Source organism: Carassius carassius, chromosome 7, assembly GCF_963082965.1.
Source record: "Carassius carassius chromosome 7, fCarCar2.1, whole genome shotgun sequence".
Lineage (NCBI taxonomy): Eukaryota > Metazoa > Chordata > Actinopteri > Cypriniformes > Cyprinidae > Carassius > Carassius carassius.
This window is the reverse complement of record NC_081761.1, coordinates 34,548,276-34,564,098: the sequence shown is the minus strand read 5'-3', so window position 1 is coordinate 34,564,098 and position 15,823 is coordinate 34,548,276. Positions and strand designations below refer to the sequence as shown.

General features: G+C 37.2%; 2 protein-coding genes across 5 annotated transcripts; both read left to right on the top strand.

The window, feature by feature from the left end:
- Nucleotides 1-571: 571 nt before the first annotated feature.
- LOC132144028 (N-acetyllactosaminide beta-1,3-N-acetylglucosaminyltransferase 2-like) lies at nucleotides 572-5,998 on the top strand. Of its 2 annotated transcripts, none has more exons than XM_059554740.1 (2): nucleotides 572-870; nucleotides 4,380-5,998. In XM_059554740.1, exon 2 carries the CDS (start codon nucleotides 4,400-4,402, stop codon nucleotides 5,636-5,638), a length of 1,239 nt encoding a protein of 412 aa, XP_059410723.1. In that variant the 5' UTR covers nucleotides 572-870; nucleotides 4,380-4,399; the 3' UTR covers nucleotides 5,639-5,998. The 2 variants fall into 2 exon arrangements, with proteins under 2 accessions (XP_059410723.1, XP_059410722.1); XM_059554739.1 differs by having other exon boundaries at nucleotides 572-898.
- A 1,790-nt stretch (nucleotides 5,999-7,788) lies between these two features.
- On the top strand, nucleotides 7,789-14,186 carry LOC132144027 (uncharacterized). 3 transcript variants are annotated; one of them, XM_059554738.1, is made up of 10 exons: nucleotides 7,789-7,989; nucleotides 8,065-8,087; nucleotides 9,148-9,555; nucleotides 9,751-10,275; nucleotides 11,730-11,789; nucleotides 11,915-12,003; nucleotides 12,088-12,146; nucleotides 12,221-12,387; nucleotides 13,451-13,603; nucleotides 13,730-14,186. In XM_059554738.1, the coding sequence occupies exons 1-10, from the start codon at nucleotides 7,901-7,903 to the stop codon at nucleotides 14,107-14,109; spliced, it is 1,953 nt and encodes a 650-aa protein (XP_059410721.1). In that variant the 5' UTR covers nucleotides 7,789-7,900; the 3' UTR covers nucleotides 14,110-14,186. The 3 variants fall into 3 exon arrangements, with proteins under 3 accessions (XP_059410721.1, XP_059410720.1, XP_059410719.1); XM_059554737.1 differs by having other exon boundaries at nucleotides 7,792-7,978; nucleotides 8,057-8,087; nucleotides 9,703-10,275; XM_059554736.1 differs by having other exon boundaries at nucleotides 7,792-7,989; nucleotides 9,703-10,275.
- Nucleotides 14,187-15,823: the final 1,637 nt, after the last annotated feature.

Sequence of the window (15,823 nt, the reverse complement as noted above, 5' to 3'; positions counted from 1 at the left end):
GAGTGTCATGCAGTTTGCTGTCAGAATACTAAAATTAAAAACAGCAGAGAATGATCTTCTTATGCCTTATTTGAATGGATATACCAATAATTAAAAATTCTACATAAGTGCAATAATATTTATGGTGGCTGTATTCCAAAGGCAACAAACACATTTAAGCACTTCCACATATTATATATATATATATATATATATATATATATATATATATATATATATATATATATATATATATAAAGAAAACACATTTTAAAATGCAATCAAATTTTATTGGAAAAAAAAAAAAAAAATTTAAGCATAGGCCTAATGCATCATTTGCTTGCAAAGTGAAGAAAATCGTTTTGTTACCCTGAGGCAAGTTTTAAGCCTTAATCTGAATTCAAATACATTTTAAGGACATTTTAAGGACAATGATATTTACAAGGAGATGGTGATATTTGCTGAAGAACACCAACCCTCACTCCACCCCAAACCTGCTGCTCTCAGCGGTGCACGATTTGATTTGTGAGCACTGCATATAGTCACGACTCACGAGCATATCAAACATCCTCACAAGTGTGTTTGACCAGTGTGCTGGTGAATAGATTTGACTAATTTACCCCGGCGCGCGTGGTCAAGCCTGTACGCAGGCGTGCGTGCGCGCGTCCGTCGTGTGGGTGGCGCTCGCGCAGTCTGCGGATGAGACTCTGACCTGAGTCAAACACACGCGGCACATTCAGTTGCAGTACTGACTTTAAACGGCACTTCAGAAATCCAGTACAGAAATAAACAACAACAACTGATCCGTTCGGCGGACTGAGAGCAAAAGATAGAGGAAAATGTAATGTCTGTGAAGAAGAAACTGTTGAAGAAGAAACCGCTGTTATACTGGTGAGAAGACGCACACCTTCACGCACAGGTACATTCAGACAAGATTACACAACGAGTTAAGACTTAACAATGCCAAACTAAGGTTGAACATGTTGAAATGATGAAAAAAAGCTAATCAAATGTATTTTACTACATGATACGAAGCTCTGTTGCTCACCTGCATCACCCTTATCTTTTTATTAAGGCAATTGAAAGATTTGTCTTATCTTTCTGTCAGATCTTTAAAGGGATAGTTAACAAAAATCGGAAAATGTTGTGATTTCCTCAAGGTCTCATGTCTGATTCTTCACGATGCAATAGAAAATGTTTTTTACTAAATGGTTCCATAAAGAACCTTTATAAGTAACCTTTATAATCTGAAGGTTCTTCATATTATAAACAGGTAAGAAAGAGTTGGTTCTTGAATGGTACTTTGTGGAACCAATAATGGTTCATCGCTTTGAAGCATTTTTAAGAGTGTAGGCTAAAAGTACAGTATGTGTGCCATGATCCATCAGTCATGCAATAGTTACGTGGGAGAAGAAAACAACTGAATTGATCTCTAATAAGATCTGGTGCACATCATGAAATCGAGTTAGGACAGATTTGAGATTTCTTTTGTTGTCCAACAACCGGTGTCATATTTGATCATAGAGGATTTGCTCTAAATAGGCTATTGGATTTCAGTCTGTTACTCGCACAAAGCTTACACTTACAAAAACAGGCTACCTGAGTTCTAGGAAATAAATCATGACGTCTGTAAAAATATTCCTAGTAATGATAAGAGTATCAACACATTTGTTAGCAAGTCAAAGATCTAATGTACAGTACACAACTTATTTGCTGTTTACAGTACAGCGTCTGTACAGAAGCATTAGCTTGTGTCTTCAGGATGTTGACTACACCTTTAAAATCACAGTTTTCATCAAGGAACTTGATGAAACACAGTTTAAATACATCTAAATGAAAACCACATTTTCCCTTTTTATCATACATCAGTGTTTTTGTTTTCTTACCTTGTTTGTTTATTTACCAAAGAGTGAGTGTGTGGTCTAAATGATTCAGCTGAAAGCAATTTCACTGTTTTCCAATCCGCATTTAAATCCATACGGAATTCAGTTTGTTCCATTTTTACTTAGCGGTGAACAAATTGCATTCACCTGAGGATGTAATAGCAACAGTAAGCCACTCAAGCAGTTTTTGTTAAGAGCATTACCAGGCGGTACATGGCCATTACTGGCATTATTATGAATTGTGTTATAATCAGAGTTATGATAATCAGATTACTTTTTTCAGCAAAGTAGCACATTACTTATTAATTTATGAATAAATGAGCAGTGACTTTGTTTCCCATTTAATGAATGCCAGTCTTGTCCCCATGTTGAGAGAAATCATGAGTAGCATTTTCTCATCTCACCTGCCGGAAAACAGATTCAGTTTTACCTCAAATGAATAAAAACAATGAAATGCAAACTTGCAGTATTTAAATATATTAAATGGCACAAATATCCTTTATGTATTTAATCCCTTTTTATTAACCAGTGTCTTTATTGCTGACATCTGATGATCCAGTTCAACCATGGTAATAAGCAAAAATTACTTTAGATAAACTTAACATTTGTTTCATTTTCTTCATTGCTGCATTCTATTCTTCATGCAACCCAGCAAGCAGCAGAGCTCAAAGGTTGTTTGAGCTGCACCCTCTACTGTACAGATGGGAATTTACATTTCCTTCAGCCTGAGGCTTTTTCATTTCACTTTTGGGCTTATAAAACAGAACTTTTCATACAAAAAAATTAACAAGCAAGCCGTGCCCAGATGATAATTTTTTCGTAAAAGTAACACAATCAGTTACTTTTTTAGGGAGTAACTCATTACTGTAACTTACTACTTATAAAAGTCCCTAACACTAATTATTATAGATATCACAAATAGCCTATATGTCTCAGAATAAATAAGGCTTTAAAGAGTTTAATTGTGATTGAATGAGACACTTTCTGACAATATAATCAGTGATAGCATCCTAAATGCATTGTCTGGATTGGACTGTGCTAATACGCTGTCACCCAGTTACTAAAAGTGTTAAAGTAGGGCAATGATAGCATGTGGTCAGATCTACAGTGCACTCATAAAATAGATTTGTCGTATGCTATTGAAGGTTTCCTGTGATCTGAAAGAGTTTAGTCAACAATACCCACCTTCAACCGTCTGGTGCATATTGAAAGCACAATATGAAAAGCTGATGCCAGATCTTTGAAACTGAATATCATTGGACTGATTACAGAATCTGAGATATATAATGTATTTCACATAAACCCATCCATAAACTATCTATTTGATCAACACAAACTGAGATTACACATTTTAAATGTGCTCTTACTGTCTTACTGGGTCAAAATAAACTGCAATGTCAAAGGTTTGACTGTAGGGGACTAGGAAGAGTCTGACGTTGCACATCTGTAATTGGTGTCATGAGGAACACATGATGTGTATGAATGAATGAGAGAAGGAAGCACAATGTAAGATGGCGTGGAGTCTGAAACAGAGAGAAATCTTGGGTTCTGTATATCGAACATTGGCTGATATGCTGCAGGTTCATCCGTTACTGTTCAGGTACAGTTACAGGAGGAGAAACCCTGGACGTGTCCCACCGGACTCACTCATGGATCTCACCCTAGACTTACCCTGCAGATGTCCTCGCTGTGAGTAACGGACCAGCCGTTACTGTACTGTTTTATTACTATTTATGTTCTTTATCAAAGAAAAAGTTCATCCAGAAATGTAAATTATTTTTACTCACCCTAGAAGTTTTTTTCTCTCTCTCTGAACCTTATTAAATCATATTACAGCTTTGTGTGTAGAACAAAAGACCTACATTTCAGGTTATTCTATGCACAGAGCTATGATTTCACTTCAAAAGCACCAGTTGTGCTTTTATGGTGTTTTATTGTATTAATTTTGGAGCATTAATATGTTAAAAACAACTGTAAATTTAATCAAAAATCTAATAATAAAAATTTTATTTTGTGTTGCATGGAAAAAAAATGCAGCATTTAAAATTATTAATGATAGAAGTTTAATTTTTGGATGAATTATTTAAGATCTTTTTATTCATTTACTAAAACTGACATGCAAAGGTTGTTCATTGCACTTCATGGTTGGGGAAATGTATCGTTGTGGTTAGTTTCTGCCTGCTGCTTTTTTGAGGTGAGGTATGTGCTACAAAAACACTACAAGCCTCTAGCAGTTTTGACCCTTTTAAATGTGACCCACAACATTATTTTGGTGTATGGTTGAGGTTGAAACATAATCTGTATGCTGCTGGATCAAACACTCACAGCTCAAGTCCATACTAACTGGCTTTGACTAATGTAACTATCATAGTTACTAACATTACTTCCTCCACTTTCCAGGTCATTGTGGTTTGCCCATCCCACTTTCTCCACCATGTTCTGTCGACCTTCACCTTTCCACACCTCTGTTCCCAGACTCTAACCCAACATATAATAATTATCTTTCTGTGTCTTCAGGTGGTAAGGGCATCTTCAAGATGAACAGCAGCTGGAAGACCACCAAGCTGCTGGGATTGCTGATGTTAGCCAACATCCTCATCTACGTCGTGGTGGAAGTGTCCCGAAGCTACGGGCAGGGCCGAGACATGTACAGTCGATGGAAACTGACGCCCAAAAAGTTCTGGAAGAAGCCAGAGGTCAGTCTGGCGTTCTGGAATCGTATGCAGGACCGTCTCGATGACATCTACTACCTGCCACTTGCAAATGGCAGCGAGGCCCCTCCGGACTTTCAGGGAATCCCACGTTGGCTGAATCGCACGAGTCCCTGCCAGCCGGACAGCAGGGTGACGACAGAGATCGAAGACTTTAAGTCTCTACCGCAGCGATTCCAGGACTTCTTGTTGTACATGGGATGCAGGTCGTACCCCTTGATAACGGACGCACCCAACGTGTGTTCTGAACCGCCGTACCTCTTGCTTGCAGTGAAGTCCATTGCGGCACATTTCGACCGACGGCAGGCCATCCGGGAATCATGGGGCCGCGCTGGGATCCTCGACGGCCGGCGCATTGTGACGGTGTTCCTACTTGGAAGCATGGCAGCAACGGACCACTTCCCAAACTTGTCGGACATGGTCAAGCACGAAGCGGCGTTGTACGGCGACGTCCTGCAGTGGGATTATCGAGACTCGTTCTTCAATCTCACCTTAAAGGAAATCCTCTTTCTGGAGTGGTTTGGAACTCATTGCGCTTCTGCTAAGTATGTGTTCAAAGGTGACGACGACGTTTTCGTCAATACGCAGCATATACTGGCTTACCTGGGCAATGTGTCCAAGACACAGGACCTTTTTGTTGGGGATGTGATCGCCAATGCTGGACCACAGCGGACCAGACACCTCAAGTATTACATCCCCGAGAGCGTGTTTCGAGGAGTTTACCCACCGTACGCCGGAGGCGGAGGTTACCTGTATTCTGGGAATCTGGGGCTGCGGTTAAGAACGATCTCGCGTCTGGTCACATTGTACCCGATAGACGACGTCTACACTGGGATGTGTCTGAAGAGACTGGGACTAGTACCGGAGAAACACATGGGCTTTAAGACCTTTGACATCGAGGAGAAGCACAGAGAGAATCCTTGTGCATACAAAACTCTGATTCTGGTCCATCCCAGGAGCCCACAGGACATGATAAAGATCTGGTCTTGGATTAATGACCCAAAAGCAAAATGTTACATCGCGCCTACAACGAAGGGTGCAATGCGACGCAACCAAAGCAAATAGAACCCAATGACAGTAAAACTGAAGCCCTGTTCTATTATTGATGTACAGCTTACAAAAATGTGTTCCAAGAACATTTTGCGAATGTTCCCATTAAGTTATAAAAACTCTATTTCCGAATGTTCTGCATTAGCTGCAGTACGGAAATAATGAGAAAATAAAGTGCAGTAAACTGTAAACGCAAACAGTTTTTAAAATTAAGATAATATACTAGTTTTAATATAAGATAATATAATAGTTTTTCCAATTAAGATAATACATTAAAATATTATGGGAAGAAACACCAGTTTGCAATATCAACAGCACAACGAGCTGTTTTGTACAGCTAAAAACAACTGGAAGGAAATGACACCCATAAAACAACAAGCCCATGCTTATGGGAGAAATAGTGTGAAAAACATTTTTTCTTGCTTACGCAATCATTAAGGGAACATTCCACTGAATCAAATATCATAGGAATGTTTATTTTTGAATGTTCTTTGAACATTCTAAAAGAAGTTGTAACATTTTAAAAACATGAGATGGAACAGTTTAAACATGACAGTAAAAAAGTTCAGTGAATGAGCTAATGTTTCCGTGCTAACGTTTTGAGATCATCAATAAAGCCCAGAGAACTTTGGACAAATGAATGTTACTGGAAGAACATTTGAGAGAACCTTGCTAGAACATTCTGAGAACATTCCCTGTTAGCTGGGACATACTTGCACACATTCACTTAGATGCAACGAATCACGATTATTGCACTATGATGCATCTTGACAAAAAAAGCAGGGTGCAATTTCATAACAGAAATAGCGAGTCTGATGTGTTTGTGTATTTTTATGTTGTTGTTTTACTTTCTATGTGCGCATTGGTGTGCGAAAGACTACGGCTGAGCTGTTTCTCTTGCATTAAACCTCTATATTCTCAGGAAGCTGCTGTTTGATCATTCTCCAACTACACTATTAGCATCAGGATAGTAATAGAAGTTTTATTACTTTATATTCTGTTTGTGCAAATAAGCTGTGACCTTTGTACCTTTGTTGTAGGGCAACATGCTGTAGGACACTTACACTGCACACAGTGAACTTAACCAGTCTCCAAAGTGCAAAGTCAAAATCCAAATCAATTACTGTAAACATCTTCTTTAACTCCATATGGAAGATGAGCACAAAGGATTTCCATGTCATATTTTATGTGAAGTTCAGTAATTTGTTCAATATGAGTGCAAATGTGTGATTATGGATAGAATTAGATTGTCCTGAAAACACAGGAAATAGGCTTGATGAGTGAAACTTATCATTCCAGGTAAGCAGTGTCATGTACATGTAGCAGGTAATAAAGTTATGTCGATAACTGGGAGTAATTTTTCAGTTTTTGTATCACATGGCCCTCACTCATTTTCAAAACTGAGGTCATTTGTTTGAGATTTTATATGTTGTTTTTTTTTTGGGGGGGGGGGGGCAAGTTTGATTTTAACTTTTATTTTATTATTATAGGTTATTTTTTACAACAATCTTCACCTGAATAAGCATCAGTTTTACTGCTATATTATTATCATGTAAAAAGCCCATGCAAAAAAGATAGTTTAGCATTACTAAGCACAAAATGCTACATTTGTATTATTCATGTGAAGATTGTTTGCATTAATTGTGCTGCTATATTATGATTCTTTATTACTCATATCATGATCAGCATTTCTCATTCTATTTTTAAAAGCATGCATAATTAGGTTAGGTAAATACTGCTCAGTGTGTAGTAATATGTACACTAGTATTCTATGGTCACGATAAAAAACGGTCATAAGTAGCACGAGTATATTTGTAGCAATAGCCAACAAAACACTGTATGGGTCACAATTATAGATTTTTCTTTACTACTATAAATATATCAAAACTTAAATTTGTCTCATTAATATGCATTGCTAAGAACTTCATTTTGAACTTTACAGGTGATTTTCTCAATAATTGGGAGGGATTGCAGATTTTCAAATAGTTGTATCTCAGCCAAATATTGTCTTATCTTAACAAACCATACATCAATGGAAAGCTTTCAAAAAAAAAGAAAAAAAAGGAAAATAACAATGACCCATAGGCTATATGACACATTTATGTGTGCGCGCGCCCTCTGTCGGATCACGAGCGAGTCACATGTCATATAAAGCTCGTTCAGGTAAACTTACCTCATTAACTACAGATATAATACAGCTGATGCAGGCCTCTTCCGTTTAGTTTTACAAACAAGCATCTGACAACAGCGTAGAAAGTTCACGAGCATACATCCAAAATGCCACGGCGGCATTTATTGAGTACATACAGTCTTGTGACATTGATGTATTTGATAGGTTTGACAAGCGGATCTGAGGTGAGTAACTCGTGGCTGCTGGTCATCTGATGTGCTCTGACCCCTGCATGTTTCACTCAATCTCTCTGTTTTTGGCAGATCAACAGATATGGCGGACAATCATCCGCAGGTAAACAGCTGGCAGTCACATTTACCTCAATGCAATCTTTGTGACGTACTGTACCTCTTCCTCTTGCTTTAGATTTAACATGTTTATTTTGTGTCCTAGGGTTTTCAAACTTTTTAAAGCAAAATTTGCAAGCGTCAGTATGTGTAAAGAAAGACCTTTATAATGCGGAAGAAAGAGAAGGTTTTTGCTAAATCCGTGAAACTTAAAGAAATCATAAAATCAGCTTAATTGCTATTTTTTTATTATTATTATTTTAAGTACCTTAAATACGGTTTGAATAATAATAATAAAAAATTAAATCCTAAAAAGTTACAACACGCTTTAATACACATATATTTCGTGCAAGGAGGAAAATATTTTATACAAAATTCATAATTTTTGTTTAGATATCTCATTAGGAGTATTATTATTATTTGCATATTTATTAAAAAAAAATCTTTTTTAAAAGAATAATTAGATGTTTTGGAAGATAAATATGCTAAAATACATGTCCTCTTATTTCATATTATTAAAATCTGTTTTGTAAGAATATATTTATTAATATGATCTATTTGTTATTTTTTCTTAATATAAATTTAAGTCCCCTGTTTTTTCCCCTCCAATGAAAATATTTTGACTATTTTATTTTATTTTTTTGTGGCGATAAAAAATCTCAATATCCTAGCTATCTCATGTCTTATAAAAAATTATATATTTAATATGATTTTATTTTCTCTTATTTTTATAATTAAAATCACTTGTAATTTTTCCTCCAATAAAAAATATGTTGCTATTTTGGTGAAATAAATGGTTTAATATCATTAATATGCTGGTTATTTCATGTCTTCTTATTGAAAATAATATGTTTAAAATGATTTTATTTTCTCTTATTTATCATCCAATGAAAGTATGTATTTTGGGGGATAAACGTATTATTATTATTATACTTCTAAAAAAATATGTTATGTCAAATTTTAATCTTTATTTTTGGTAATTTAATCACCCTGCAACTTTTCCTCTTCAGTTAAAATGGTTCTATGTTTTGAGGGATGTGTGTGCTGTAAATGTTGTCTCTGGTCAGGTGTAGGCCGCGAGCGATATGCGTTCTTTGCCCTGCGCAGCTGCCATCAAGTCCTCCGCGATGACCACGGCGAGCTCTTCTCCCCTGATTACCTGTGCTCTCACCCCCCCGTGTGGTGCAACTGGACCATCCAGGTGCCTCCTGGGAAGCGTCTGGAGCTCTACCTGGAGGACTTGACTCCTGCGGATGCCTGTCAGCAGAAGAGCGATCAGATCCACCTGGATGAGTCTCCGGCGGCTGCAGGAGGGCAGAGGATCCTGGAGAGGTGCTGGAGGAAGGCCAGGTACACCTCCGTGTCCAACACGGTTCAGGTGGTGCTGCTCATCGACGGGGACCGCCGCGTCCCCTACAGGGGCTTCTACGGACGCTATAAAGCTTTCAGATCCCATTCTGATACCATGTATGAAGGTGAGTGACCGTGTGACTGACGGCTTTTTTCGTTAAGGTTAGAGCACCCTCACTAGTTCAAGAACCCCCCCCCCCCCAGTGATCTGATTCTGGAGTGGGGTCTGTTGGTGTCACATGACTCTTCGTATTTGACAGACGTTCCTGTAGACGTGATAGAAGCGGAATTAAGAGATGATGAAGATGAAACCATTACAGATTCTCCACCAGCTGTGGAGAGAGACATCGCAGGAGTGAACACACAGACCTCTTCTGCTGGACTGACCAGCTCTGTGAAGTCTGGATCCTCAGTGACCGGTGAAAAGAGCTCCAGGGATTCATCTCCTGGTTACAACAGTGAAGATGTGCTTGATGATGATGATGATGATGCATACTACGATGATCATTTCTTGGCAGCGTCACAAGAAGAAGCTGGTGGGTGGGCCGCTGAGACCGAGCACAACCAACACACGAGTGGAGCGGCTCAAATACGGCCCAGCTATCAAGCGGCTTACGCAGGGGTCTCCGAGATGACCCTCAGTGCACACACACGCATGCCACTGGTCAAACCCGCCGCCCGCTCGCTGTCCGCCATGCGCAGGAATGTGGATGCACACTCCTCTGGTCAAACCGAGCCTGATGCTGGAGGAGTGAGGAGGGTAAAGCTGGGACAGCAGGGCGATGAGGAAGGTGTTTCCACTGAGAGCAGCGTCACACTACCTCTAATACAACGCAAATCAAAAGGTATTTTAACAATAAGAAAAGGAAGCCTGTATAGGATGTTTTATTTTTTTTTGCATTGTAACATTTTCATGAAAATTAAAGGCAGGGTAGGTAATGCATGTATAAACAACTCTCTTCCAAATTTGTTTAAACTTTCTATATATATCAATGCATAATTAAAATGTAAGTACTCTGATAAAAAGAGTATAAAAATCGAGTGACTCTAGACCGTTTAATCTGTATTAAACACAGCTCATTATTTCCATTTAGGGACGAAACATAGGATTGGCTTAGGCGACTGTCACTCTCTCGCAACCATGGCAACCACCCTTTTGCCACACATGACCTGCCCACTTGCGCGTGCACGTTTGATTTGAGGAATTCAACAGGCACGGATACTAGGAATACAAAAACAATGGCATAGAAACAGCAAGCAAAATTCACAGTACCAGCCTATGCAGTTAGTGAAGGCAAACCAGGCAAAAAAAGGAAGACAGTAACAGTACAAGAAAAGGCAATGAACAAAAAGTCTTTGGATAAACAAAGAAATAAAACTTGAGTTAATATCGGCGTGGCTTTCCAGCGATGGCGAGAACTGAGGGAACTCAAGGGGCTGAAAAGTGACTCCTTGATGGCTTTATTTCTGCTGGACAGGTAAATCTTTCTTTTTGTATTTTGATCATACATATTTTTTTCATGAAGCATGTGTCATTAGCACACGTAGCTGCGTAATATAGCTAACATAACATTACTTAGCGAGCCATAGTAGAGGCTTTGGAAGGAGCCCAGAAGGGAGGGGGTGGAGTGAATGGAAATAAAATGGAAATTAAAACAGTCGTGAGAGGTCTACAGACACTCGATTTTTATACTTTTTCAGAGTACTTACATTTTAATTATGTATTGATATATAAATAAAGTTTAAACAAATTTGGAAAAAAAGTTATTTATAATTTTTTTTTACCTACTCTGCCTTTAAGTACACTTTACCACACAATTAGCCTAAAATAGGATTGTTAAAAGTTTTCACTTTTAATTTCTTTGTTTTATACCATTTCAGTACATTAGTTTCATTGTTTTGCTTGAACATGAGCAGGATCTTAAAATGGCCCTAAAATAGGATTCATTGTTACTTTGCTGCAATGGGTAATAGTAACAATCTTAAATATTTTTAAAAGTTAATACTACTACTAATGTGATCATTGACTTTTATTTTGTAATCTAATGTAGTATGATGTGATATTGTATGTATTATATGTATTGTATTGTTTGCCATTTAATATTGTTATTTTGTAACCACATCCTGCCCAGGGACTGCAGATTCAAATTAGCTTCATAGCTAACTCTGGCACAACACTGTTGTTGTGCGTTGTCCCTGTACAAATAAATGAAATGAATATTTGTATAATTTTTGCATATGAACCATGCATCTTAATTATCTCTAAGGTTTTCTTGCATTAACCTTTTTCGTTCTACAGAGGAAGCTCTCTACCAGCAAACCTCACGAAATGTCACCCACGACAGGCATTTTCCTGTGGGTGAGATGTGCTTTCAAATGGTTTAACACAACAACCTAATAATGCAGCTAGCATTTATGTTTCATTTTTACAAGTGATAATGACGTACAGCACACATTCAGATGTCATTTCATCCGTCCAATCAGAGCTCTTGTTCGAGGTGAGCGTCGAGATCAATCTGGAGCCTGAACATCGTGAAGAATCCTCTTCTCTCAGATCTGCTCTGGAGACCATGGTGAGGCTCAACATTATGATTCCCTTTATAGATTATCAGAATATTGTCAACTGCGCAACGTTTGGGCTCAAAATTGGTTTATAGATACGAGAAGTATTTGGACGTCTCTCTCCAGAAAGCATGGACTTCAAAAGAATAAAAAAGTAAGTACAAAGCTCACTTCCTAAAGCTAAATAATTGGAGTCTGCTCACAGGCTGTCAATCAATCTGTGTCCAGGCTGAGTTCAGGCGTGTTGTTCATCGTGTGGCTGCAGTTTGAGAAGGTGACTGTAGACCAGCAGACACACGGGGATCTTCAGTCCAGACTGCAGGGGCTTCAGGGCAGAAGCGTCAAATCCCAAACCTCTGAAACACAGGGCGTCATTGTATCCATCTCTAGTGAAGGTGCTTTCAGATCACACACACATTGATTTGTCCTGTGGTCTTTCAGGTTCCTCTAGTTACAGAAACGGTGCTCTGAGCACATGCTGGCCAAAGACACACCTCTCTCTCTCTCTCTCTCTCACACACACACACACACTGCAGGACTATTGCTGTATTGGGACCTTACTAGGGTATAGAGTTTAACCAAAGGTCAACCCGGCGCCAATTGCATAGACTGCTTAAATCACTTTAATTTAATTTTTTAGTATAGTGTTTTTTTTTTTTGTTTTTCTAATATTTTTTCTTATTTTGAAATTTTTGTAATTTTGTTGTGTATTTGTCATTGTTTTTTTTTGTCTATAAAGTTTTAGTAAATTATCTTAGCGTTATTTTAAAACACAGTCATTAAGTATTATGTCCACAATTATTACAGCATGTATTGTTTTTTTTTTTTTTTTTTTTTGCTCTTTAACTTTATTTCTAACATTGATTTGATGGACAAGACCACTACTTAAAATGTTATTTAAATTAAATATTTGATATATATTTAATAGTGAGGCGCTTTGCTCTAATTTATTATAATTTTTTTTTTTATTTCGTGATTTGTATATTTTAGTTATCATGCTAAATTAGATATCATTTGAAAGCGCAAACACTCAAACTTTTGGAAATTTGACTGGGCTCCTCCTCGTAGAGAGCGTTGTCAAGTGTCATATTACGAAATTTACTTTAGTCAAAAAAATGTTTTTCTATTCTTTAAAAGATTATCATTGGAAAGATCGGAGTCTCAAGATTCTATATTTAGTGACGGTTTTATGATATAAATAATATTGTGATAAATTGATGAATTTGTGACTGGTAAATGCATTAAATATTCAGTGGAGTTTGGATGTCACCCAGTGGCTGTTTTTTGGTATAGCACCTAAACAAGATCTTATATCTTTGTGATATAAACTTCAAATTTGAAACAACTTAGTTAGACTTCTGGTTCCAACTTCTGGTTCCAAAATATTTTGTAAAAATACAATATTTTGTAAAATACTTTATATAAAATAAAAGGGTGTGTTTGTGTGTGTTTGAACAGACATCAATGAGTGTGAGACGCAGTTGGTGGTGTGTGACGCTCACGCGGAGTGTGTGAATCAGTTTGGATCATACTCCTGTCGCTGCATCCATGGTTATCATGAGGTTCCTCATGGGCCGGGAGCCAGAGTTTGTGTGGCGTCTGCTGAACCTTGTAAGAGACATAGTCAGAGGTTTATATTGACATCTGTTGGAGATTTCAGACAGCGCTCTCCTATCACTTTAAAAGGATTGTTAATCCCAAAAATTCTTTATTTCATTGTCTCCACTCACTTTCTAGACTGTAGTTGGACATCATCATCTCCCAGAATCCTCAGGGGCGTTTACGCCAGCATCGGCCTGATCACATTGCTTATCGTGCTGTTCCTGTTGGTGGCGTTTCTTCTGTATCATCGATACTATAGAGGCTCGTTCCTTCCTCGCTGTCAGAAATCAAGTGCTAGGAGTGTCGTGGACGCCGCTGCCAGTCATGGTGACAACAATAACACAGGAAGTGATGGTAGTGGTGCCAACCCCTCCATATTCCCCCCTCCACATCCATCCATGAGGATGGGCAAAGACGGCCTCCGCTCTCTGGACCTGCCTTTATTAGGCTTCAGCTCTCTGATGCCTCCTGATGGATTCAGGAGTAAAATACCTGCAGAGAAACGCCAGTTCTGACTGTTTCACAGTGTTACTGTTGTCTGAGAGTACTGTCACTAAATACACTGCACCTCACCGAGTGTGTCTTATCTGTATTAGTGAGTCCTTTATTTCCCTGCTGCTTTGTATATTTATTTTCTGTTATTTTATGATTTATTGAGTTTTTTTGGACAAAAAAACGCCTTTATTTATTTTTTTGGTCTGTTCTTGTATTTTTGTTCAGAGAAGCTTTCTCACTCTTAAAAATAGAACTGAACCGAACTCAAAAGCACTTTGTGGTTTTGTCCAGCTAAATGTGTTTGTAAAACACAACACTGAGTGTGTTTGATGGAAGGCCAATAGGTTTAAAGGACTTTGGGATCCTACAGGCATGAGAATAAACGTAGACGTATCATAAAAACTTCTTTTTTTTTTTAGACTAAAACATCTGGACAAGCCGTGGAAATCTGCAGTAATTATCCACCTTAGTTTAGTATAAGTATAAGCAAGAAGCTTCCGTTGTCAATCGCTTCTGTACAAAAAGTTTCAAACTCCAAACTTATTACCATAATCATAAACTGGTTTGTAGTATGGTTTTAACATTTACTGTACTGTTTAACCTTAGCTGCTAAAGAATCAGAAGTCTTGCACATTCACAGGATATCGCTTCAGAGATGTGTTGTAAATTAAATGTAATTTAGGTATGTTCAGCTCTTTTTTTTTTTCTTCTTTTTTTTTTTGTGAAATTTCAATTTAAAAAAAAATTACTTTTTTTTTTTTTTTTTTTTTTTTTTTATAAATGGATCCTAAACATTCTAATTATTTTTGAGAAATTTTCTCATTACTAACAATTTTTTTTTTTTTTTTCGAAGCTAAGATAAAATTGTATTACAGCAAAGGCAAAATGTTTGGAACTTAGCATTGAATTTTTCTTTATTTTTAAGTCAATTTAACCATAATATTTCTCCTCTCAGCACTTTCTGCCAAGAGGAGGAAGAATCTATTTCACATTTATTCTATTTCTGTTATTCTAAACCATTCTGGCATCAAATATCAGCTTCTCTGTTTCTTGTGTTTCTCCAGCTCATGTAGCTTCCGTCAGTAAGGTTATTTTTCCATTCTGATATTTCTCACAATAATGATGTCTTAACCTTTATGTGATGGGTAAATACCAAATCCACAAAGCTAGAAAGGCTACCTTAAATTTAAACCAGCTGCAAAATATTAGCTTCTGATCTACATAGCTATTGTTATCAAAACTTTAACAAAATCACCTCCAATAAAAAAAAAAAAAAAAGCTTGGAGGACATTACAGAAAGTAAAATGCGATTTTTTTTTCTTTCCTTTTCTCTATCCTTTATATTCCCACATATCTTCTTTTATAATAATAAATTATTAATCGCGATTAATCGCATCCAAAATAAGTGTTTATTTACATAATATATGTAGGCCTATGTGCACTGTTTACTGTGTATAGTCTATATAAATACGCAAACATAGGCCTACAGTATATATGTTGAAAATATTTACATGTATATACATTTATATATAAATACATTTAATATATAAGCATAGCATATTTTCTCTTAAATATATTCAATCCATGAATGTGTTTGTATTTATATACACGTAATAAATATACACAGCTCACACTCATTCATATATTATGTAAACAAATGCGATTAATCATTTAACAGCACTAGTCTTGTGATTAATAACCATAGGCTAGTAAATGTTATGTCCTGCTCTAAAA

Bases quoted from the DNA above. Each gene is read 5' to 3' on its own strand.
- LOC132144027 (XM_059554736.1), top strand. From the start codon at position 7,901: ATGCCACGGCGGCATTTATTGAGTACATACAGTCTTGTGACATTGATG. The intron at 12,388-13,450 runs GTGCTTTCAGAT...GTGTTTGAACAG, and splicing joins TGTATCCATCTCTAGTGAAG to ACATCAATGAGTGTGAGACG. The intron at 13,604-13,729 runs GTAAGAGACATA...CTCACTTTCTAG, and splicing joins TGTGGCGTCTGCTGAACCTT to ACTGTAGTTGGACATCATCA.
- LOC132144028 (XM_059554740.1), top strand. From the start codon at position 4,400: ATGAACAGCAGCTGGAAGACCACCAAGCTGCTGGGATTGCTGATGTTA.